The sequence below is a fragment of the Lissotriton helveticus genome, chromosome 11 (assembly GCF_964261635.1).
Source record: "Lissotriton helveticus chromosome 11, aLisHel1.1, whole genome shotgun sequence".
In the NCBI taxonomy this organism is placed as follows: Eukaryota; Metazoa; Chordata; class Amphibia; order Caudata; family Salamandridae; genus Lissotriton; species Lissotriton helveticus.
The window spans coordinates 1,109,447,069-1,109,474,381 of record NC_136072.1 but is presented as its reverse complement, the minus strand read 5'-3'; the positions used below and the strand labels follow the sequence as shown (position 1 = coordinate 1,109,474,381).

Below are 27,313 nucleotides of genomic sequence, written 5' to 3'. Positions count from 1 at the left end.
CTTAGATTCCGTAGGGTGTGTGAACTAAAGGATCTGATGTGGGGCAGGGAACGGACAGAAGTCTGGCCCATGGCCCCGGCCGGACGCAGACGGGTGAAGACGGGCTTGCATTTGGAGCGCCTTCAGCTGCCTGACGGCGTGCCCGCTGTGCGCATCTGCTGCGCGATGTATGTGACATGTGGGCTAAGTAGTGTGAGAGATCTGCCCCCTCCAGTCTCCTGCCAGAAGTGAGTGGGGAATGGTGCCGGATACTCCCTCCGGGATAGGCCGTGGTGAACCGGGGAGCAGAGCGGTTCGAGTAAGAACAGGTAAGTGCAAGTAAAATATGGCGATTTTAAAAAGAAGGATCTTTCGTTTTTAGCAATTACTAACAACAGTGCTTGTTGAAAAAGTTTCAATGCTTCAGCTTGCCCCAGCCTACATGCGTCCACATACAGAGTAACAACTGATTAGACACCCCAGAACACAACACTCCGAGATCCATCAGGAATTGCGGTAACAAGGCACAGCCTTTCGCTCACACTCTTGTACTTGTCCACATTAGGATCTGACAGAGACACAAAACAGTTTAAAATATTTATTATAACTAATGTGCCCTAACCCGCAATATACATGCCACAACATACAGGAAAATTAATAGTACAAATACAGTCAGTATAGCAGCCAGTCCATAAATCATGAAGGGAGATCGCATCATGAAAAGGCAATACAGCCTAACCTCCCTCCCCTTGCTAAGAAGCAGTATTATTATACATTAGAAGAACTCTCTGCTTTGTCAGAATACCCCCTACCTTAGCCTATAGACAGGTGAAAGTAGATCCACATCATAGGTGCTGTCTCACTCTTTGCCCTGGAAAGATCCCTCTCCAAGTGTGTCCTACCTTTTCTTGTATCCCAATAAAGCTAAAGTATGTTGTCCAAACAACAGCTGCATCAGTATGTTTTGTCTAGGTGCTAAAGCCTGGCCAAAACAAAATAATAAGGGGCATGTTGTTCGACCTTGCAAATAATGTTTAGTCAAAATCCCAGGAACATGCAAAGAGTGAGCACAGCGATGAGTTTTCATGTGAAAACAGCCATAGAAACTATTGCAAAAATAAAGACGTGTAGTAACATGTGCAAATCAGCAGGCAAGCTGCAGCGGGCTCATGCTAACTTAGTCTAAACCACAATCTCCCTATGGGCCACCTGACACATGGTCTAAGCCAGAGAGGCAACCCTCTTGCACAACCTGAACTTTCTAACAGTACTACTTGCATTAGGTTTGTGATGGCATTTGTGGGGTGGAAAGATTTGCTAAGTTTGGGCACTTTGCAACTCTAGTCTTGTGGGCAAGTGTCTAGAGTTGTAGCTCATCAGAGCATGAACAGCAAAGTAGAACAATAGCCTCACATTCACCTTGAGATGGCTGTGCAGTCTCAAGAGTTATGGATCTTGCTCTCGCTGGACCATGGATGCACTCTGGATTTTTCACTTCAGAAGAAATAGGTAAGTTACTGAGCTTTTCCTGAGTGAGTGCTCATTTTCCTTCTGTCAAAATATCCAGTTTTTGCTTTAACCAAAGGTTGTGCTTAGTGGATCCATTCTAGTCAGATCCACATAGGATTTTGAGCAAAATTGCTGACTATGTAAATGTTTCATATTGAGATTATTGTGCATACATTTATCCTATGAGTTTTTTGTGATGAGAGTTTTCTGCAATGGATCCCATCTTGGGAAAGGTGTATTTTAGTAAAGGAAAATAAGATAAAGAAAGTAAAGTTTGTTTTCGAGTTCTGAGGGACAAAGGTTGCCTGTGATTTTAAGCGACAGAGAAGCAAATGTAGTTATGGCCTGGATACAGTCAGTTTCCTTCATTTATAGTGATTTGCTTTAATGGTGAAATCACTAAGTATAAAATATCGTCTCTAGCTAATACAGAGAGTGCATGGTATTTTTTAAACCCGGATACAAGGAATGGTCAGCTCTGATGAAGCACTGTGCTTTATCTCCCATGCCACACATTACTACTTAGGGTACACCTAAAAATGTAACCCATCAACATTTTAAAATAGAAGCTTTTGGATGGAATATACTGACCGGAGAAAGGGAGTTGAGAACTGAATATTGAAAGCCGAATTGACCTGATCCACCAATACCAAGAACAACAATCATTTCAAGAAGCACTCGGTACTTCACCTGTGAAGAGAAGAAAATGAAATTGGATCATAACACATACATGACACCTTGGCAACAATTGTACATATTCATATTTTTAAATATGTTTTTATTGACATTTCAATATTATACAGTTCCATATTATAGGAAATATTACCGATCATTACAACTATATTTTTTTATTTATATAGTTTTATATTGTATTTACATGACCAAGGCAGGTATCAGAGCGCGTTACAAATGATCAAGGTGAAATTATGTGAAGCAGCATGTGCAATTCCAAATGTTGCCAAGGCCATCTATAACAATACATAAAGTATCAATAAACAAATTAGCATTAAGAACCCCGTGCTCAGCTCGTTTCATAGGCCAACATCCAAAGGACACCAGTCAACCCAAAATAAAGGTGAAATTCTCGACCTCAACATCCCCAAAGATCACACCATCACATTGAACACCATTTCCTCGTGGGATTTGTCCAATCATCACTGCATCTTCTTTTTTTATCAACATGGAAGTCTCCCAGAGAAAGTCTCAACCAACGAAATTGAAGATTTGGAAAAGGGGCCTCAGATATATCAATACCGCAGATCTAGCAACCCACTGTATATCTGCCCTCTCTCCACAAGTTGGTCTGACTGAGGTACATGCACTCACTAACTTCTACAACTCTCCTATCACTAGCATCATGGATTCCATTGCTTCACTCCAACAAAACAATGCCCTAACTAAAATTTCCAAACCGTGGTTCAACAACAACTTAAACACAGAGCGCCCCAAACTTAGGGCAATCGAGCGATCCTGGAAATCAAATCCATCTTTGGACCAACTAATAATCCTTAGAACGGTAAGGAGTTCCTATAGCAAACAAAACAAGATCGCGAAGGCTGACTACTTCAGGTCCCAACTCAATCAAGCCACTAATCGCCCCAAGAAACATTTTGAGCTAGTGAAACAACAATCGGTAGACACACCAAACCGCTCGGTCACCTTTATGCGATGACCTGGCTGCCTTCGTTGATGAGAAATCCAGACTCATCAATATAGATCTTGACTCCAGGAAGACGCTATTGCAATCCTGGAGGTCTGCGACCACCCTCCCCCCCCCCGGCCCTATCTGAGAAAATCGAACCGACTAGCCGGAACACCAAGAACGATGCCTCATGGAGCAGCTTCACTTCCCTCAGTGAAAGAGACACTAACAAGATTCTTCAGACCATCAACCCATATAATCATTTTAGTAGCCCAGTACCACCGTCCACCTTCAAAGAACTGAAGGAGGTCATCACCCCTATCTGGACAAACATTGTCAATGCGTCTCTCTCACAAGGTACGATCCCGGATTGCCTAAAAGCTGGTCAGGTAACACCGATCCTAAAAAAGCCTACAGCAGATAGTACGGACCTTAACAACTTATGCCCTATCTCTACAATCCCCACCCTAGACAAACTCCTAGAAAAATTCGTCCAATCTCAACTCTGTGAGCACATTGAGAATTTCAACCTCACTAAATTGGTTGCCCTATGAAGCAAGAATTCAGCTAAAGATTGCCTGTCTGTCTCACAAAGCCCTCCATTTCAAAACCCCTAGTTATCTAGTGCAAAAGCTAGAATGATCCGGTCATGGTAGACCTTCTAGGAGTGCTAACTCTCTCCTCCTGAAACCACAGATGTTTCGCAAAAAGAGAACATGTCAACGAGCTTTCTCTGGCTCTGCGCTGAAGATCTGGAACTCTCTCCCACCGGAAATACACAGAATCTCCTCCAAGGTTGCCTTCAAATTGGTAGTAAAAAGATTCCTCATGAACAAGTACCTACCTTAAAAGGATCTCGGATCGTCTCCTCTAATGCTCTGGACTTACACCCTAAATCCTGCCTTTGGTATTATTCTGCTTTACTAGTCACTTGCTCCCCTCCTAGTTCTCTATGGTCCAATTATTATATTTCCCTTTCCTGTCCCTTTTGTTCGTAACCTTTTGCTTGATATGCACATTTGATTTGTTTGGGTTGGTATTCCTTTTGATGACTGTACTGCAACTATTACCTTCCTCTCCATCAAATTGTAAAGCGCTCTGATATCCTTCGGGATCATGTTTGCGCTATATAAAACTTTATAAATAAAATAAAAATAAATTAATGTATTGCAGATTAACCACAGCAGGTCATCCACCTGTGTATTTCTAGTTCACGGTACCAGTGTGCGACCACCCCATGGGGTCATCACTCTTCACCCCCTGAGGTCAGTGTAGGCTCCTTGTCTCCGTGGCTCTCTTTAGTCGCGGGGACTGTGTGATCGTCACCATTGAGGTCATGGACCATGGCTCCCCATGGCAGCAGCTCACCTGTCAGTTTGTCATTGTGTTTTACTTTTTTCATATATGCCTTAACCGCACCAGCCTACCCAGCCAGATCCCACAACCAATCAGTCCTCAGGGGGAGTGTTGGGCTAAGCCATCTAATGGCTATACATCATTTGGCCAGAGCCAGTCCAAGAAGTGCAAATTCTCTGCTTACCTTCTAATATTTCTGTGCAGGGACCAACCCCACAAGGCATTGTTTCAGTTTCCTAGGTATCAGCCATCCTGTAGCTTTATGCAGGAGTCCGAAGAGCATGCTCCAATAGCATACTATCCGAGGACAGCACCACACAATATGAAGGAAGTCTTCCCGCGAATGTAACAACCCACGCTTCTAGTGGGGTATATTGAGTCTAGAAGTTTGGGGGAGAGGTACGTAATATGGACAATGTTGTATTGAATGAGTTTACATAGTGCATTGGCAGAGACCTTCAGCATCCCCTATTTATCCTATGCCATTTTTCAGGGGTAATGGCGAACTCACTCGCTGCTACTTGTCCTCCACCTTGGGGGGATATGTGGACCTATCAGCCCCCAGGAAAATGTAAATATGGGTAATAAGCATCCAACCACCCGCCAATGTTAGCAATGGCACCATAGTCCGAGTTGGATCAGGAGCATCTGGAAGTACAGGCCATATCTCTCTAGCTGTGGCAACAATTTTGGCATATTGGAGAAACTGGCCCCTTCCCAGCCCAAACATCTCCATTGCCTCCACTAGAGGGATAAAGCAGCCCAATGAATGCAGACCATCCAAGTTGATACAGCCCCCTCCCGCTAGCCGGCTATAGTCATGGTTAGAGGTATTTGTGCAAAGGGTCGGATTTGACATACCTCCAGTTCTAGCACATACAGTACCATAGGGAGCACCACCTATTCTGCCCATTCCCAAAACCTGCACATTACTCTCAACACATGCGACAGATACCCATAAATATTATAGCCGCACAGTAGGTGGGTCCCCAGGTCCTGGTTTCCAGTGGTACCGGCTAGTAAGGATTTTTCCCAATTAGGTTCCGCATCAAACTAATACACTGCATGTTGTAGGGATGAGGCAAGCTAGTAGAGTTCGAGGTCAGGTACTGCTATTCCAGCTTTACCCGTGTGGCAAGTCTTACCCTACACCGTTGCCCAGCGAACAACAGGTCCACAAAGAGCCTGTGTTAGCAATGTCACCATAATCAGAGTGGGATCTGGGACATCTGGAAATCCAGTCTGCGAGAGAGAAGGCTTTATTCAGATGATAAAGCGGACAAGCCTTTTCTTACCCATGCTGTGTGTACAAGACAGCTGTGAAGGGACATCTTCCGAGTGTGGCACTCTGAGAACTTGGTTGGAATTGTTAAGGAAAGAAGGTGCCTACTTCCAAGAACGGATTATTGTTCTCCTGGAGAGAGGCTGAAGAGTGGAAGTACTTTCAGCTTCTTGCAGCAGAGATGCTCTATCCCTATACCTGGGAGTGGAGTAGTGTGGCTCACTGGTTAGAGGTGGCAGACCCGAGAGCAGAAGTCGGCCCGGCACCAGGGTTCAATTCCCGACGCGGCAGGGTCGTGGACCTTGGTCAGCGGACTCGATAATTCTCGCTTCGGTGCTTACTCTAATCAGGGGTTCCACTCGGCAACTCTGGGCATCAGCTTGCCTAATCTCCACAACGGCCCCATCAATTCCAGGGATGCCTGGCTCCACTTTGGGGACTCCCAGCAGGGACCATCCCACAGGAAAAGCCAGGACGGGTTCCCCAGAGTTATACAGCGCCAGGAGACCTATGGACGGGTAGCAGTGCGCTTTACAAGCTCAAATACATTTACATTTACATTTAAATTTACATACCTAAGAGGCAGTCCCCACTTCATGGGGAGGTTGCTACTTACACAGGGTGTAAAACACTCATGTAAGTACTCCCCTCAAAGTGCTGCCCAGATATACAGAGGAGGTATGGGTCTCTATGTGGTGGTAGGAATACTGCTACACTAAGAGCTCCATCCAGCACAGACCTCCTATTGCAGTCAGCACACCATACTTAGTGTGCACAAGGACGGAGTGTGAATGCATACTCTGGCAGGTGAACTGGACGCATGTCTGTGCACTGCTATGTCAAGCTGCACTCTTAGTGATGCACACAACCCATGTGCATGTGAGAGAATGTAGAGCACAGACAGGAGCGGGGGAGCCCAGCTGGCCTAGCACAACCCACCCAGACACATAGGGCTGCCGAAGTTCTGTGTTGACTGGGAAAGTCACTACGACTCAAAAGATGCCACTTCCATTCTGTCTTCTGGAGACTGAAGAAGAACTTCACCGCCAGGATGTGTTGGAGAGCTCCACCGTACATATCTCTGACTGAGTACAGAATATTATGTCAGAATAAATAATCTCACAGACGAATGTGAGTCTCTGATCTACTGTCACTAGATGGAGCCCATGACCATGAAACAATGCATAGTTGAGTGTAGACAAGCTCCCTCAAGTTCATCTCAGTTGAATGTAGGGGGTCGATGCTGGTAAAAGCTCCACCATGCAGCGGTTCATGGGGTTTTTGCCAAACGCTGTTTGCCGTCCAGCCCTACTTGCAATACATAAAGGTGCAGGGGTAACATAACCATTTTGATTAAGGCAATCTTCCACATCAGGGAGAATTTATAGGTATTCCAGAATTTAATGGATGGTTTGAGGTTATTGAGCACCTGCCCCATAATTAATGTGTTGTCCTGCTGTGCACCATGCTCTAAGTGCATGCCGAGATAATGAACCCCATCAATGCTGCAAGATATTCCCGATTCGAGGAGCAGGCTGACCTCTATTTCCTACAGCTGTCCTAATGGAAACAACACAGATTTTAATTGATTCACATGAAGGCCAGAGAGCTCACCACATTCCATAATCATATTCAACAGGTTCGGAGCCGTAATGTCTGGCTGCAGCAATTGTACCATAGAGTCATCCCCATGTCCTACCTGTATTCCCCAACTATGCAGCACCTGAGGCAGTTTGCACTTCCAACTCCATTGCCAGAGTGAACAGCAAAGTGGGGAGGGGTATCCCTGCCTAGTTTCCCTTTGCAGCTGGATTATCTCTGACACTAGGCATCCAGTGCATACCAGCATCAGCGGTCAAGCGTAGAGCAGCCTCACCAAAGCAATATATTTGAGACCCAGCCCCACTCTGTTGAGCACCTGCCACTCAGACTCCCAGTGAATTGAATCAAATTCCTTTTCTATATCTAGGAAGGTGAGGGCACATTGGTCCTTATCCAGACGGAGCTCAAGTAACACATGCGCCAGCCGCCACAGGTTGCAAAAGATGTGTCTGCATGGCATGAATCCCAATTGGTCAGGTTGAACCGTGCACCTAATCTTTATTGCTTTGTATACCATCACAGACTTAATTTAGCCATTATACATGGATGTCTAGAACATAAAAGTGCTAAAGTCTTTGCTCACCTGGGATCGCTAAATACTTATACAAAACCAGGCCCATAGGCCTGCAAAATGCTCATCACAGTATGGACACTAAACAGATTAAATTAGAAGAGTCAACTTCAACATACATATTACAGAGTTCAAAATCAAGTGATACTTCTCAAATCGGGTCATCTGTAGGTGTTCCACAATATATTATGTTTCTGTCTAGCCCATTTGTCCCTTTAAACTATTTAACTATTACACGTGTGGAAGACGTTCATAGAGACACGGCTATGTTCTACTATTTCTCTGCTCTCACAGAAGGATGGAGTAAGAAGGACAGTGGTGCATCTCATGTTTCTAGTACGTCTCTCCCCAAATTTTGCACTTGCTCAGTAACTCATTGAGGACATAAGCCATATAACTCATTCATTGGCTTCTGTGCATTTACATTCATTATCATGCAACAGTTTGTCTTATATTTACGCTGATAGCACACTTATAGTTTATATATCCATATATTCCTTTAAAGGGCTGATAACTAGATAAATGATTAGTGGCTTTACACTTGAGTATGTAAGCTCGCATGTTCTTCTTATCTAACATTATTAATCAAATGGCTGATTATTTCCAAAGTAAATGGCTTGAATTTTATAAAGTAATTGTTCACAGACCATTCAGGACTTTGATTCCATGACAAGCAGAGAACAGACTGGTTCTTTGTTGAACTGTTCAAATGCAGTTGTATTATATCAAAGCAGTTTGTGCTCTGGTGAGAGGAGATTTTAAAGATCGTGGCTTCAAGTCATTACACACTCATAATATAAACTAAGGCTATTTTAGTGCACAGGTATATGAGACTCATGCCCTCCCAATGGCCCTTCAGAAAACAGATCAGTTAGTTCTGGCACTTTTCATGTCACATTCTGCATTCTGTGTACGTCACAATGTAGACCTACTCCTCTGGTTCTAAAATGGATTTAGATAGTCAAAAGGGAAATAAATGAAAGACAATGTTACATTTATTGTTTTAAAAATTAATCAAGGGCTTTAAAAACATATATCAAGTTAGAAATCATATATATATAAGTTTATATGGGTATGAACATTTTTATGTTTACCTTTTCCTCAATATATGGTGAGGTATAGTTATTCAACTGTATTAGCCCTGGGCAGTGAACTATGCTCCGCTTGCGGAGTTTGCGAAGATTTGGTAACTTTGCGGTTCGCGTAGAGCATGAAGTTGCCGAATACTACGCAATCTACAGCGTAGCGTAGTTGTTTTTCTCTCTCGCGAGCTCAATATGCGTTCTCGCCGGCATGGTAATGACTTACCGTGATTCTACGTTCGCCGACTGGATTTTCTATCCGTTCGCGTGCACCAGGAGGTTTGGAATCCGGCCGCATGATCCCGCGAGACTGTGCGAACGCGAACACGTCATTCGGACACGCTATCTTCCTTCCAGTGGCAGTGTTGGTAAGATCGGGTTCCCGAACACGCAGAAACTACAATCTGGCAAAGAATATCTCTCGAGCACGATAAAACCTTCTAAAAAATGATCATTTTGCTCAGAAAAACTCCGAAGAGTGTGATTTGGCTGTAGTCTTTTGTGCAAGGAGTCCTCTTTTTTTAACGCTTTTATTCAAGAGGAAGGAGGTGCCCCTGAGTTCCCAACTTCCTGTTCCTGTCCAGCAGGCTCTTCCCAGTGCTTTGTATATTGTGCTGTTCACTTGCATTTGGATTTGGAGCTGGAAGGATCACTTTTTGTGTTTGTCTGCTGCATCATATCATTGGATTGGATTTATTTGAGGACTTTTGGATTTGAGATTTCATTGGAGAATTGGTGTACATGTTTGGTTGGTTGGGGCTTTTTTTTACCTACAGTTTTCTGGGCTTTTCATCGTTTTTACAAATTATTGTTGTGTGTGGCCTGTACTTTCAGTAGGGGCCTAGTTGTTTTTCTTTGAAATTTCAGCCAGTAGGCCCAGAGGTACCCATGGGTCCATGTTTCTGTGGTGTCTGTTGAATTTAAACATCATGTAGGGCATGGATGGCATAGGATTCAATTGCTAAATGTGGTTGTAGTGTATTTCACTGTTTAGGTGTGTTTAGGTGTGTGTGTTAAATACCTTTGTCGGATGTGTAACTTTCCAATCCTTTCGAGGCCCTGTTGATTTTCATTTTTGCAATTTTGTATTAAAGCTGTGTTGTTTAGCAAGCCTCCTTTGTCTAGGCCCGCTTCAGTTCATTCTTTTCTATGGCCTGTGAGTGACCATGTGGCTTGGGGCCATTTTGTGGTGGTAGTTTAGTAGTGTGCTTCTTTTTCCGTATAGGCCTGCGTGTTTTTTCTTTGTTCCCTTGGCTTATACTTGTTGTTGTTGTGGCCTGGCCATGTGGGTGGGGGCCATTTTATGAAGACAGGCAGTGTGCTTTTGGCATAGGCTTGCATTGTCTGTCTTTCATTTCTTTTTGTTGTGGGTGGTTAGCGGCCATTTTGTGGAGCCATCCAGGCAGTGTGCTTGCTTTTGCCATATGCTTCAGTTCCAAGCTTGTGGCCTAGTCTGCCAGCAGGCCCAGAGGTACTCATCATCAAATCATGAGTGCATAAAAACTGTTTCCGTGTTGTCTGTTGAATTTTAACATCATGGATGGCATTGGAATGAATTGCAAAATTTGGTTTGTGTAGTAGAATTTCAGTTTTTGGGTGTGTGTTAATTAAATAGGACTTTTCAGCCAGTAGGTAACCTTAGGAGTTCAGCTTGCGTAGTTTTGGCAACTCTACACAGCGCGACAACGCAAACTTACAGTTTTTGTCTTCTTCGCGCACTCAATATGCGTATTCGCTCTCGTGATAACGACTTTTTGTACAGTTCGCAATGCCGAACATGCAGAATTTGCAATCTGGCAAACAATATCTCGCGAGCAACATAAAACCTTCTAAAAATGATGATTTTGTTCATTTTGCTAAAAAAACTCCTCGGGTTGTCATTTTGCTGTAGTTTTTCGAACATGGAGTCATTTTTATTTTTTTACAATTTTTTAAAAGTGGAAGGAAGTTCCCCAGAGACTCCAACTTCCTGTTCCTGTCCTTTGTATGTGCTTTCTTGTTATTGTGGGTGTCATGACCATGTGGGTGTCGGCCATTTTGTGAAGCCAGGCATTGTGCTTTTGCCATAGTCCTGCATAGTCTGTCTTGTATTCCTTTTCTTTTTTTTTTGTGAGTGGCCTGGCCATGTGGTGGAGGCCATTTTGTGGGACCAGCCACAGTGCTTTTGCTATAGGCCTCCAAGCTTGTGACCTAGCCTGGCAGTAGGTCCAGAGGTACTCATCTTAAATCATCATGGGTGCATGAAAGTTTAACAACTGTTTTTGTGTTGTTTGTTGAATTTTAACATCATGTATGGCATGGATGGCATTGGATTGATTTTCAAAATGTGGGTTTTTTATGAGGTCAATTTCACTTTTTGGGTGTGCTAAATAAATGCCTTTTTTGCATGTGTATGTGTTGTTGTTTCTCCCTGATAATGCATCCATTCCATGTGATGCACAACTTTAGGGCAAACAGGCTCCACTACATTTATGTTTTTGTTCTTTGCTATCCTTATTCCTCCTGAGTGTACACAGTACAGTACACCAGGAAAGCCCTGGCCTTGTTGTCAAAGTCTCATAAATGGCTACACTGTTGTTGTTCACTGAGTTTCTAAAATGTAATATCTGTGACCACCACACACTAAGAAGTTATATACTATATTAGTTTGATTGTACTATCGTTTGACTGATGTTCTTCTGGCTTTTTTGCTTTTAGGTGCACAAAAGACTGAGGAGGAGGTGTGTCATCATCGCCTTTTGTGGTGCCAGACAGATGTCCTGCTGCTGTACATGACGTGACGTGTGAGTGACCTGACACGACATCTCTGCAACTTGTGCAACTGAGTGCTGCTGACACCTGAAGAAGATGGCCCCAAAGAAAGCAGGTACCAGGTCCTCCAGTACCAAGAAAGTTGCTATTGAGAAGAAGGAACAGAAGAAGAAGGAAGTGTCACTTAAATCTGATGTGCCGCCCAAAACCTTTTTCGGGAAACCAATAATGAGGCCTCCGGCAGCACCTCCGCATCAGTGGGCCCAACCCACCAACCCAGGCCCAAGCAGATGAGTGTGGAAGAGGTAGCCAGCCTAATGGTGGAAAGCAGTGATGCTGAGCCTGACCTAAACTTATCGCTATCTCAAAGTAGGGCACAATCAATGCAGGAGGAAACACAGCAGATAAGTGGTCAACAACAACAGCCGCAACCACCGCCTGCAATAGTAGTTGTTGTTCCTCCCGAAGTAGGGTCAGTTCTGGAAATTGAGCCTCATACAGAGGAAGAAGAAGAAGAAGCCACGCATTCAGGAGATCCATTGCCCTCCAAATCCCCAGCATGGAAAAGGAGGGTTAGTCCATTGAGTTCTTCGCCAAGCATCCCTTCTGATGATCTAGATGTCACTTGGGAGCCACAACAACCTGAGCATGAGAGGGAGACACATCCCAAGACCAGGCTAGGGAAAAGGAAGGTTCCAGAAAGCCTTAGACTTATGGAGGTCAATGTAGAGCAGCAGGATTATGATGATGAGCCAGTCATCGCGAACATCACTCCCGGCCCGAGGACATGGAGACCAACATTATTACCTCATACAGAATGGCTGCAAGGGATGTAGCTCGCATACCTCCAACACAGGTAACACCAACACAACCTCCAGCCTCCAAATTTACATTAGCAATGGGCCGGCAGCGTCCAACATCCAGCACAAGCACCACCTCAGCAGAAGTAGGTAGTGCTACTGCACAGCCACAGAGTCAAATTCAACACACACCCTCCAGTTCATCCGGCATTGGAGGTGGCACCTCCAGCAGGAGACAAAAGTTAAGCTCCCCAGTGTGGGACTTCTTTACGGTTAGCAAAAAGGAGGAGAACATTGCTATATGCTCCATTTGTCATACCTCTGTTAGTCGTGGTAAGCTTGGTACAAACTATGGTACCGGAGGCCAAATGACGCATCTTAAAAAACACCGCGCAATCAACAGGGAGGACCACCTTCGTTGCACAAAAACTGGAACCATTGCTGTTGGTGGGGATAAACGAGTAAAAGGTCTGCTCACGGTGGAACAGGAAGAAGAAGAAAAGGGAGACATTCTCTCTGGTAGTGGTACACAAAGTAGCCCTGTCCCCAGCACTGCAGTGGTACTGCCCACATCCCCAGCAACATCTCAGTGGCACAAGAGTAAGAGTCAGCCTGAGGCACCAAGGAGTACTGCAATGAAAAAAAGTGCAGCTTTGAGTCTAACAGAAAGGAATACCACGCAGCCTACCATTCTTAGCATGTTTACTGGGCCGGAGGGGCAGTACAAACGCAACCACATAATAGCACCTTTGTAAAATGCAAAGCTGGCTAAAATATTAGCACTAGACCTTCTCCCTTTTTCTTTTGTTGAAGGGGTGGGTTTTCTGGAATTTGTGACAACCATCTGCCTAAAATGGAAGGTTCCCAGTCACTCCTATTTCACCAGAGTTGCTGTTCCAGCACTACATCACGACGTGCTGGAATTGCTTTGAAAATCCTTAAAACAGAGTGCTGTTGAGAGTATCCACCTGACAACAGGCATGTGGATTAGTTGCCAAGCCATTGATTGTGCATCACTGCACACTGGATCTCTTTTTTGGGTGTTAGAGAAAAGATATCTACAGGTGTTGACACTGCTGAGATTTTTAATGGCACTCGCAAACATGCAACTGTAGACATGTTTGCTATGGAGAAATCTCATACTGCTGCAACCATTTTGGATGAGTTTAACAGCAAGGTCTTTGAGTGGCTGCGACCAAGAGGGCTTAACATTGGTTTTGTTGCCACGGACAATGGCAGCAAGGCAGTTAAGGCCATGAAAGATGGTGGCTATTTCAGGGTCCTGTCCTGTGTTTGGCACACGGCATTAACATTGTTGTTCAAGACTTTCTGAAAAATTAAAGCAAAGTCAGCAACTTACTGACCACCTGCAGAAGAATATGCACACATTTCAACCATTCTTTTAAAGCTTGGAAGCAGCTGAGGCTCATTCAATGTGAGCATAAAATGCCAGTCAAAGCACTCATCCAAGAGGTGCCAACATGTTGGAACTCAACTTATTACATGCTTGATTGTCTGTTTGAGCAGTACATACCACTTAATGCTTATGTCATGAAAATATTAGGGGATCCTACTGTGACAGAGATACTACTTCCTATTCAGGTCTTCACACATGAAGTCAGCAGGGAGGCCTGTACTATGGGCCAAGCTATCCCATTGTTGTACATGCTAGAGCAACAGCTGAAGGAGGTATCTGAAACGTATGCAGGTGTGGATGACAAAGTAGAGGCATATTATTTGCGGACACCTTAGGCGAATATATGTATCTGAAAATACAACGATTCAAAATCACATCGACATTACATTTCTGCCATAATTTTGGATCCACAGTACAAATTATTTCTGAGCAGTAATGCAGTAATTCCTTTTTCAGAAGTGGATGTTGCCAAGTACAAAACTTTGATAGCTGCGGAAGCCACTGATTTAAAAAATGAACGGCTCTTAAATTAGAGGCCCGCCACCGCAGGACAAGTACTACAGGGCATCCAGAATCCAGTTCTAATTCAGAGCCTGAGAGCAGTATGTTTGCCTCCCAGCAGTCACCAACACTACCAATAACATCAACAACAGCACCAACAGGATCATCAGCCACATAACAAAACTTCAACTGATTGGTTTCTAAGGAAAGGGTTTGGTTAGTCTATTGCTGATGCAAAGGCAAAAGAGGCCAAGCTATTCTGAGCACCCATGAACATTGAGCGGATTGTCCAGGCCTATCTGGATGGCACAACAGAGGTCTTCATGGAGCAAAACCAATTGGTGTATTGGTATGGGAAAAGAAGCCAATGGCCAGTGCTCAGCAGGCTGGCGATAAAGTATCTGGCTTGCCCTGTGGCAGGTGTCTCTTCTGAGCATGTTTTCAGTGCTGCTGGTGCCATTGTAACTGTGAAAAGGACCAGTGTCTCGCCCAAAAGTGTGGAGAGGTTAACCATAATCAAAATGAATCAGCACTTCATACCACAGGAGTACAAAATACGTGAATCACAGCAGGAAGAGGAGAGTGACTTTGATGTCATAAGTAGTGGGTTACATGACCTATTTCTGTCCGAACCACCAAAGTTTTAGGACGAGCTCCTCTTCCCTGACAGCTAGGCTTCCATATTGTTACTTTCTTCTTTCCTTTATTTGTGTGTGTATATCTGTCTTTCTGGTTCAAATCAAATCACAACAAATCCATTACCACCGTCTCCTATTTTTATTTCCCTATAGAAGTTGAACGTCTGTGCATTTACCTCTCCACTCCACTCCTCAGAATCCTGCTCCATCTTCCTGACTCGCCCTAAATACATTTCCATCAAGCCAGACATTGGATGGAGATGGAGAATAGTACAATAAAAGTTGGCTCTAACAATCCCTCCATAAGAAGTGAAACGTGACTATAGCTATCTTCCGTTTAGTTTCCAAACCGAAACTCATCACTGTCCAAAGGCTCCTGCCTTTGTCTGCAGGTATCCACAACTCTTCACTGTCAGAACTTGAGCAGGCATCCAAAAGTAAACTCATCACTCTCAGAATGCTAGGCATCTGATCTGACAGCCAAAGAGAAGAGCAAGACAGATAATGATTAATGAATGATGGCAATGGCATGCATTGCATTGGATGCTTGCTGACTCTGAGTAAATGTGCATGAAGTCGAACTATACTAGTTAATCTACAAAGTAAAAGTGACTCAAGTGAGAGTCAATGTTTCCTTGTTGTTTAATAAGCACATTGTACTCCTATTACTGGAGGTGCAGGCCAATATCTGTTGCAATTTTTTAATATATGGAATATGGACTTAATCTGAGTCACTAAAGACTGAGTTGGTGTTGGACAACACATACAGGTATCACACCATGATGATGACCATACTATATTTGCACGCAGTCAGTCAGTTGGATCGGAGATGATTGATGGAATAACTGCATTTCATGAACTGGCATAAAAGGTAAACACAACGATTCAACAAGAACCACAACAGACCTAGGCTACATGTCTGTGTCGTGGTGGAGTCGAGTGTAGTGGTACCTGACAGTGGCGCATTGATTAAGTCACTTGATTTGGAAAATGCTAGGTTCCTGTATATGCCTTTTGTCTGGCTCTGTCAAAATGTAAGGTAAATGGAGGTTGGGTCACGGCCCGGTGCCGTGGGCCTGTTTTGTGCTGGCTCCTGTCCTGTTGTTGTTGTAGCTTAATGCTGTAAATAGAGTAGACACGATGTATCCAAGCCGCCTCATTCTGAAAGTGTTCTCTCAAGAGTTTTGTCTTCTTGCACTCCACCGTAATTGATGCTTTTATTTTATTCATTTATTTTTCAATACCCCTTTTGTTTTTCCATCTACACTTACAGGCCCACCTTTACCCTGTGCTATACTGGGAGAAACAACTCACACTTACCTTACCAATCCGCAGGCAGTGACACCCTAGAATGATGTGCAGAGTGTCCATGGAAGGGGGGGACCAAGATGAATGACGAGATGCAACTCCACAATTGGACCTGGATAACACAGTAACTTTTGTATCATTCATCATTCGTCTTTTAATTAATTTGATTCATTTTTTCTCTTCAATCATTACAACTGTGTGTTGTTTTTTGTTTGCTAATTGATCCCTACAACTATTTTTCAATTTTATTTGTTAGCTTTAAAAGTAAGCCCGGTACAGCATGTAATTTGTGTCTCTCTGAGGGCATACAGGCAAGGCAAATTTCATATTAATAATACTGCTGCCCTGTACTGTCTAATTGTGTAGTAGTAGTTAGTAAGTACTACTCATTAACCATCAAGTTATTTTCATCATCATTGCATGCATTTCCTTTTTCTCCCATTATAGATTTATTGGATAATGGATCATGGTTGTCTTCCAAGATTGTGTTTTACTTTCGTTGTGTCCATGCATACTGTTTTTCTTTGTCAAACCTTTCCCCAAACCCCCCTTCCCATCCATTCATCAAACCCTAACCCTCTTCCCCCGGGCTGTGTAATTTATATTGAGGTGTGATGTTGTGACTACATTAAATGTACACCAACAATTGATCACACGCTTGCTGGGGCAGATGTGGTAAAAGCAACACTAATTCAATTTCAAGGCAGGGCGAGGATCTTCTTCTGCTTGCTCACCCATGCTCAGTCTATGTACAAGCCAATTTTTTTTCCAAAGGGATCCACCTAATACATTATAATTAATTGCCGGTATTGATTGGATTCATCATCGACATCCTACCACACAGCAGTTTCGAATTACGATTGTGTTAAATGACTCACTCAACACAACTACAGTTTATAACTTCTTGTACTAGGCTGTCCCTGCCACCATTATGTTTTATTTTACTTTAGCAGTTGCAATATTGTTTGTTTGGCAGTCTTCTTCTGTACTGTACTTTACGTCGTTCTACTGCTCCTCCCACAGTCTCTCTCATTCAAGTGACTGTCTCTTTTTTTTTGTTTGCAAATGCTAGTGCCAGAGTCTGCTACTACCACCACAACCATGACATCTTCTCCATTCTCTTGGGAAACAATGCAGCCATCGCTGTGCTGAACTTAATCATCATCAATCACAGGTGAGATAGTTTGGTGGGAGGTATAATGGACTAGGAGGAGAGACTGTCACTACTAGTAGGACAAATAATAACTCAGTGAGGGGTACCACATCTATCTGTGTGTTACAAAATTGGCAGATTATTTAAATCCAACACTGCAGCAGCAAGGAAACCATGTGACATAAATCCATTCATAAAACAGTAACCCCCACAAAACATTAACATTGTATGTGTAAGTATAAATAAATATAATTTATTACCCTAACAAAAGTAAACTATCCCACACCTGACCCACCCCTCTCCCTAACCCCAACCAATGTCCAAAATGAAAAAAGTCCAAACAATGTCCATAAACCCCAACACCCAATTCCCACCCACCAACATAAGTCATGAAAAAGGGGCAATGCAATGGGGTCCATAGTTCTAGATTCGGCGGGCTTTAAGGTGTTTGTCCACCATGATCTTAACCCGCTCCTCTAGCTGCTCCTCTACTTGTGTCACCCGGAGAAGAATCTTGCGGAGAAATGCCCTGCGGTGGTTGGCGGCTGTCTGACCGCGGTGCCGTACCACTGGAGGTGTGGCCTAGCTGGGGCCCGGGGCATTGGAGGAGGCTGCAGGTGCTGCTGCCTCCGCCTCCTCCTCCTCCTCCCCTGCCTAAGCCACCAGCCGACGGTACTCTAGGCAGATGGCCTCCAGTTTGCGGCGCCGGGATCTGGCTGCCAACTCTTTCCTTGTGGGTTTTTCTTGTGAAGCAGGATCTATATCAAGGAAGAAAAAGAATTGTAACCAATACTCTTAGCAAAACAGTAACACAAAATTAATTCACACATAATAGTGGCACAGTAGCACTAGCAAGCACAGTACATAACATTTGTGGTAAGTATCTATCCTCCCACTTCCTTGGTCTCTAACATTTGTTGGAGTTTTTAAGGCATTATACTAGCACTATGGACTCGAGTACACGGAACATCAGTCTTTTTCTTATCTCTAGTTTAGCTAAATTTCGTAACCTTGTTGTAGCTGACACGCCAGCTCAGTCAGCTAAGCTTGCACCCAAGACAAACATACGAGTCATGACACAGACTCCTGTTATTTTAATTTACTATTGTCTACAGGTGGGGAAGCTCGTATTTTTCTATTACGGGTGGCACTGGCAATACTCTCTCTGTTACATGAAGGGCAAATGCTCAATTTCACTTTCACTCTACCCTGGCTACTACAAAAAGGCAGATTATTATAATATATCTGATCCAATGATCATTGCTTATATATGGAACGATGACATAAGGTCAGTACAGTAGCGGTCAGTGGTGGGAGTGCTCGTGGGTGGTGACGTGGGGAGGGGGAGGGGCAGGGTGGGGGTAGTAAACTATGGATTACGGCCAATTACATGTAAGTAAACATAGATAAATAAAACAAATGTTGTTGCATGCACTGCACATTCGGCGATGCAGTGCGCACAATGAAATTTATTTTATTTATTTTTATGTTTACTTACATGTATTTGAACACAATCCATAGTTTACTACACCCCACCCGGCCCCTCCCCCTCCACACATCACCGCCCGACAGCTCTCTCACCACCGACCGCTACTGCATAAGGTACTTTGTTTTCTTTGATTGTGAAACCAACAGATAGGCCACCCTTTGCAGGCTGGCTGGCACAATCAAAAATAAATTAACAGAGGTAGGGAGTGGTCCTCGGGGTCAGAGAAAGGCGCTTCATTATATATATACATATATATATATATATATATATATATATATATATATATATATATACATATATATATATATATATATATATATATATATATATATATATATATATATATATATATGTATATATATATATGTATATATATATATATCTTTTCTCCTTTGGCCCAGGTTCAGGTTATGTCGGGCGCTCTCAGACGGTGCAAACGAGCCACGGCAGAGCCCAGCCGTTAGAAATGCATTCCTGTTTTCTCCGCGGAGATTTTTGCTCGTGCACTCCAGACTCAATATTTAACAAACAGCGATTACTCCCAAATCAGTGGTTAGATTTCTTTAATCATAATAAATGCTAATTCCTAACTATATATGGTCTATAACCTATGGTTTTTTCAGTGAATTTTCAAGGTTTTGTAAATGCTAATTCCTAACTATATATGGTCTATAACCTATGGTTCATTCAGTGAATTTCAATGGTTTTTTAATAGCAAATATCATAAGCTGTCGAATGTCAAGTACGTGGTAAGTGAAAACATTTTCGTGTTTATGCACACTGATCTGCTTTGAATGGTGCCCCCCCCCCTCATTTCTATTAGGAGTACTCTCTCTTTGCAGATAGTGAAAGGTAGTTAACGCAGGCCTTTGCCCCCGTTGTAATCCGTCGTGCCTGCTTCTCTCTCCATTTGATTGATTGTTATCCAAGTATTTACTGTTTTAGAATTAGTTCTCTTTGGTTCATTCTCTATTTACAAACAAACACAGAGTCGCAATACTCTGTTTAGTCTTTGCAGATAACGAAAAATCGTGTAAAAAAAAAGAAAAGGAATCGAGCAAAATCAGTAGGCCACTAATGGGATCTCTTTTTGACCTCGCTAAAATAGAAACATTAGGAACAACCCCTCATGACAAATACAAAACTAGTGAGATGAACTGAACTCCACACAATGATGGCTGCAAAACAGCTCGGCTCCGCCACCCACCCCGCCCAAAATAACGATAAAGAACGGCTGCCATGATTGGTTGCGGAATGACCACGACGGAGCTACGAAATGGTGCTGCTCTCATGCTAACCCCAGCTTCAGTCTGAAACATCCAGAAACACTGTAGACTACCAATTCGATCAGTTCCGGTAGCGCCCCAATGTAACCCGGTAGAGAAGAACTAGCCCTCCCCTCTTTGACTGATGGTTCTTGTTGCCTGTCCCTTCTGTTGTCATTTAACAGAACTATTTAGCCTGCTGAAAGGGGTTGTGTTCCGACCGCTGGTTGGTGGAGACATTTTGACTATATTCTGTACCTGCGTTGTCGCGTAATGCGTCATATGACGCGCCGCGTTAGCGCATCCGGAAGTCATCCGGGGCGCGCAGCGCGTAACGTAAGCATAACAAGTCATGTGACTTGTTAATAAAACTTTTCATTGGTTCATTTTACTTTTCTTATTGTAATGATGAAAGGCTTGGTCATATGACCTAAAAATTACGCTTTTCATTACTTCCGAACATTATTTTTTCTTAAATATATGTTATAATGTTCCAGGCTAATGTACTTTCCCGGAAATTTTACAACTGTCCTGCAAGTAAAATATATTCTTTTTTCGAGAAAAAGAGCGTTTCTTCGTCCCATGACGGAGCCGTTGAGCAAAAGAGGGTCGACCTGCTGTCTTAGTCGCCGATACGCCTGAATATGAGATTCTTATCGATCACTTTATGTTGCAGGAATAGAAAACACAACAGCCCTTGACCATTTATCTTTACTGCGTTCCTTCGTATTATACCTTTTACCCTTCATGTAATTGGTCTGCTTTATTTCACTTGCCTTTTAATGATTCTAAAACAGTCACTATTATTAAAAACTTTACCAATGTATATACTACTACCATGTTTTCTTTTAAAAACCTTTATTGTGAAAATTTCATTATACAAATACGAGCCTATAACCACGTGGGCCTGCCACAGAGCAAACTGTAATCGTATATGATGAATAGACATTTACACTGTAGAGGAACGTAACGGGCGGGCCATTAGGTTGCAAGAACTAAGGTGTCTAACAGTTACGGAATCGGTGGACGTACATTTTATAATTAAAATACGACAGGGCCAGTTACAATAAAATTATCTAGATATACATTTGCGGGCAAGTACCATGGGTGACGTTAATTCGAACTTTCAACAGTACAGTAATCAATAACACATCAGAACTTAATATCAATAGGGATGTCGAAATATTCAATCAATTCTCGTCCCCGCCCGCCATGTGCTTCAAAACTGCATACGTATCTCGTGATTTCAAGGTTCTGCAACCAGTACACAACAAGGAGTTACGAGTCCCATTTATTCCGGCGCCATTTTGGGCGAGGACGGGCAGGTCCAGGATATAGTCAAAATGTCTCTACCAACCATCGACTATGATGATGTTCATATGCTGTATTTATTAGAGTAACACTCATCTGTCCACATGAAATTAATTTGCCACAATCTAAACATGTCATTTTAATCTTTCCAAAGTTCTTCTAAATATTTGGGACCGTTTCCCTTGCCTCTGAAGCTCTCAGTGCCACTTCTTTGATGAATGTACTAGCAGGTCAGGGGTTCTCCTCCAAATCTCTCTTTTATGCAGCACTATAATTAATTGGTGCCACCTCTCCATATGACGATGCATGGTATAGTTACCACAACTATATTTTTTTTCGGTTCCTCTGGAGAGTTCATCGTGGCAGATGAAGCGTGTAACGTACCGGGCATTTACCTTTTTTTGCATGTACAGGAAAGGAAAAAAAAATCGAGCGTCCGAGTTCTAAGGTGTCCCAGGGCCATTTTAGTGGACCAGGCCCAAATCCAAAGAACAGGCCGCCATTTTGAGAGTCCTCTTGCAGCCGCCTGTCGCTGTAGCATCAAGAGCAGCCGAAACTCAGCTGAATGGCAACTGAAACGGTAAAGGGGCGCCCCACTACAGCAGACGAGCCTCCACCTAGGAAGGCCCATTCACGCCGGCTCCCCCCCCCTTCGGGCACCCCACGCCGTTATTCGGAGCAGTATTGTAGGATGGCCACACCAGTGCGGCAACTTGCTAGACATCACCTCGGTGGTAACCGAATCTCAACGCCTTGTGGTGTCTTCTATTCAAAAAACATTGTTATGCTGCCTTCGACCTATTCGCCGCAAGTGCGCACACAACTCAACTGCATAGCTTGCTAGACACCACCTCGGTGCCATCCGGATCTTGGAATGTCAGCACCTATTGGTGTCTTCTCTTCAGAAAATATTGTTGCGCTGCCTTTGGCCCCATTCGCACATCAGTCCGCTACTGACGCCATCTCACAGGCTAATGGGGCGCCCCACGCCGACTTTCAGCATTGTAGAATGACCACACCAGTACAGCAACTTGCTAGACATCACCTCGGTGCCATCCGTATCTCGGCGCCCCACTGCAGATGAAGTGCCTCTCAACTATGAAACCACCACGGTGACATCCGGATCTTGGCGCGTTGTGCTGCCTTCGGCCTATTCGCACATCGGTCCGCTACTGACGCCATCTCACAGGCTAATGGGGCGACCCACGCCGAGTTTCAGCATTGTAGGATGACCACACCAGTACAGCAACTTGCTAGACATCACCTCGGTGCCATCCGAATCTTGGCATCTCAACGCCTAGTGGTATCTTCCATACAAAAAATATTGTTACGCTGCCTTTGGCCCCATTCGCACATCAGTCCGCAACTTAGACATCACCTCGGTGCCATCCGGATCTTGGCATCTCAGCGCCTTGTGGTGTCAGTCAGAAAATATTGTTGCGCTGCCTTTGGCCCCATTCGCACATCGGTCCGCTACTGACGCCATCTCACAGGCCAACGGGGCGCCCCACGCCGACTTTCAACATTGTAGGATGGCCACAGAAGTGCGACAACTTACTAGACACCACCTCGGTGCCATCCGGATCTTGGCGCGTTGTGCTGCCTTCGGCCTATTCGCACATCGGTCCGCTACTGACGCAAACTCACAGGCCAACGGGGCGCCCCACGCCGACTTTCAGCATTGTAGGATGGCCACACCAGTGCTGCAACTTGCTGGACACCACCTCGGTGCCATCCGGATCTTGGCGCGTTGTATTGCCTTCGGCCTATTCGCACATCGGTCCGCTACTGACGCCGCCTCACGTGCCAACGTATTTTCTCCGCATTTTATACCCTATGCCGCATAACAGGTCATGTGACTTGTTTATAAAACTTTTCATTGGTTCATTTTACTTTTGGTTTCCTAATGATGGAAGGCTTGATCATATGACCTAAAAACAACACTTTTCATTGGATGAAAACTTTTTTTTTTTCCCAAACGATGAAAGCCCCACCTTGTTTCTGGATGTTTCAGACTAAACTGGCGTCAGCATGAGAGCACCACCATCTCGTAGCTCCGTCGTGGTCATTCCGCGAGCAATCATGGCAGCCGCTCCCCACCAGAAGCCTGCAGGAGTCGGGGCCCCCAAAACTTTTGATGAATTCTCAAGGCGGAGGGGACGCTTTCGAGAATGGGGTCCAAGACCTAGCAGACAAGCGTCCGATTTCCAAGGTGTCCCAGGGCCATTTCAGTGGACCAGGCCCAAAAAGGAAAGAGCCTGCCGCCATTTTGAGAGTCCTGTGACAGCCGCCTATCGCTGCACCGCAAGAGTGGGCGCAACTCAGCTGAATTGCGGCTTTTGACACAGTGGACCAAAAACGGACGGAATGGCAACTGAAACGGTAAAGGGGCGCCCCACTACAACAGATGACACTCCACCTGGAGAGTCCCGTTCACGCCGCCTCCCCCAGGGCGCCCCACGCTGTTATTCGGAGCAGCATTGTAGGATACCAAAACCAGTGCGGCAACTTACTGGACATCACCTTGGTGCCATCGTTCTGCTGCCTTGGAACTATTCGCACAACAGTTTGCTACTGATGACCCACCCCCCGCGACGCCCCACGCCGTTATTTGCTGGGTGGCAACTTACTAGACATCACTTTCGTGTCATCTAGATTTCGGCGCGTTCTGCTGCCTTGGAACTATTCGCACAACAGTTTGCTACTGATGACCAACCCCCCGCGACGCCCCACGCCGGAAATCTGGACGTTGTGCTGCGTTGGGACTATTCGCACAGCCGACCGCTACTTCGTTGTTTTTCCCTAAAAATGTTTATATGTTATTACTATTTTTGTTTTCTTGTATATATTTATAAATTATTAAAGTTTTATAATCTTACTACTTTGTCGGAGTGCTATATATTTTTAATGTGACACATAATTGTAAAAACTTTGATGTACAAAGAGTCATCCCTGGAATCTTCCGCTTCACGCTCGGTCCCCTCCCCAATCACAATACAGGATGGTTTTCAGATAATAGCAACGCTTCTGCTGTGACGGATCTCATCGAGTGTGGGCCTTGATCTACTATAACTCCTTTGAAGAGGGGTGATTCTTTACAGCTGTGGCCATAAACTACATCTGCAGGGCTAGCTGATAGCCTAGGACCGGCCTGGACAATCGGACACAGAGGAAAAGGAGTGTCAGAGGGTGCGGTAGTGAATAGGGCGAAAGGGAGGTGTCGGGCGGGCACAGGGTGTGATTCTCAGGGAAGAGCAGCGCAGATGGGGGGAGGTTTATTACCCATGCATAAGACAGAGAGCGGGGGTGACCACTGCCTGGGTGAGATGCTTGCGAGGGTGGGGAGCCATGCTAAGGATCGACAGCGTGCACAGAGTGGGTCTGGTCAAGGCATCTAAAATGGCTGCCGTGCACGACAAAAGTGTGGCATTTGAAAAAAGACAAGATGGCGCAGACAATGTTTTTCAACACTTCCTGATTTCCTTCGAATCGAACGTTAACAGACGTTGGGGCATATTACCAAAGTTAAGCGATATTTATCCCTAACGATGCATTGCAAAGATTTTTTTACCGTCAGAAATTATCGCAGATAAACCTTGCTATTATCATGGTTTATCGCAAATACGATAAAAAACGACCGCAATGCATTAATATCGCTGAAAACTCAGCGATATTCATGCATTACGAGCTAATGCTCTTAGCCATGTTATCCACCTCCCATTGGATAACATGGCTAAGAACTGCTCAGGGCAGCTGTTACTTTTTGGAGATATTCGCGCTTATCTCGAATATTTCCAAAAGTTGATAATAGGAGATAGCGATGTTAGCGACTGTTTCCAGTCGCTAACATCTTGGCATGCCCACTTTGCATGTCATTAGTGATAAATATCACTCACATGCAAAGTGGGGCCCAAGATGGTCGCTATCTCCTACTAGCCGTCGCTAACTGGTGTTAGCAACAGCTAGGTAATACAGATATAATTTTATCTCCGCGAAGCGGAGCGCTGTTACAGATATATATCTTGTTTTTGAACGTTAATTTCTCAAAATGCACTGAAGCACATATATTGAGACCTAGCAAAGGCACATCGGGCTACCAGTCCCTAATATTTTACCAAGTTTCGTGCAAATCTATTCAGCCGTTCGATTATTATTATTATTTTTTTTTTTTGCCCCGCGGGGCCCTTTTAAAACCTCCACATCAAACCTAGGGGGTCAGCGAGGATCTACTATGCCCCCTTATGGTCATTTGCCCCTTCGCTTTGGCCTCCTCTTGTCTCTCGATCCTACCGAGAGACAAGATGGCGGCCGCTACGTACTGTTTGGAATGTTTACAGACACCGGAGAGCCAATCAGCTTCGCTTCGCAAAGCTCCGTAACGCGAAAAGTACGCGAAGCGGTGCGCTGTTACAGATATATATCTTTTTTTGAACGTTAATTTCTCAAAATCCACTGAAGCACATATATTGAGACCTAGCAAAGGCACATCGGGCTACCAGTCCCTACAATTTTGCCAAGTTTCGTGCAAATCCATTCAGCCGTTCGATTATTATTATTATTTATTTTTTTTGCCCCGCGGGCCCTTTTAAAACCTCCATATCAAACCTAGGGGGTCAGCGAGGATCTACTATTCCCCCTTATGGTCATTTGCCCCTTCGCTTTGGCCTCCTCTTGTCTCTCGATCCTACCGAGAGACAAGATGGCGGCCGCTACGGACTGTTTGGAATGTTGACAGACGCCGGAGAACCAATCAGCTTCGCTTCACAAAGCTCCGTTGCGCGAAAAGTACGCGTCCTGGAGCACTGCCCGGTCCGCTGTTACAGATATACATCTTTTTTTAAACGTTAATTTCTCAAAATCCACTGTAGCACATATATTGAGACCTACAAAAGGCACATCGGGCTACCAGTCCCTACAATTTTGCCAAGTTTCGTGCAAATCCATTCAGCCGTTCGGGCTAAAAGTGAGGCCAACCGCCCTATGGAAAACTCAATGTTAAAAACACGTTTTGGGACCCCCCTTTTTTCTCGACCCCCCCTGGACGAACCCCCCCCCCCCAATTTTCAGGGGCTGCTCAGAAACAAAATGTGCCATTTTCCTGAAAATTTCAGCCAATTCCGTCCACAAACGCCAAAGTTATTAGACATAGAATTTTCAAAAAACCCATAGAGAAAAAATCCTAACTATATATACCTACTGGCGACCGCCAGTAGGTAATATATATATATATTAATTCCAGTTTCCCAGTTCGGGGAGTTAGCTCTCCATGCACTCCCAGGTATTCTTTTCCAATTACAGCCATACACCAGAGTTAGTAGGTCGGTTTGAATTTATTTTTCATTTATCAGCAAGCCAGCAACACCCAACGCGTTTCGGTCTCTACGGAGACCTTGCTCACAGGAAACCATCATTACATTTTTTGCAAGTTTTAAATAAAGAAACATCCTCCATATCGAGACATCACTTCCTGTTAGTCGCACAGGAATTCTGGGACATGTAGTTATTAACCTATGTTGTATTATTTTCAAATTTAAACATTACACCATTGATTAGTACATGAGGTTATGATCTAGCCCTCTCGTGGGTGTTCAATTCACAATTCTGAATCATTACTTTGTATTCATAATTCATTATCATCTAGCCCTCTAGTGGGCATT

The 27,313-nt window shown here is 44.2% G+C and overlaps 1 protein-coding gene across 1 annotated transcript in view; it reads right to left on the bottom strand.

Annotated features, from left to right (window-relative positions):
* Positions 1–27,313, bottom strand: part of LOC144792662 (solute carrier family 2, facilitated glucose transporter member 5-like) — an 842,308-nt gene that overhangs the window by 594,219 nt on the left and 220,776 nt on the right. Inside the window, exon 3 of the mRNA XM_078667809.1 lies at positions 2,080–2,178. Within this exon, the coding sequence (XP_078523935.1) occupies positions 2,080–2,178 (99 nt within the window). The remainder of the gene's footprint in view (positions 1–2,079; positions 2,179–27,313) is intronic.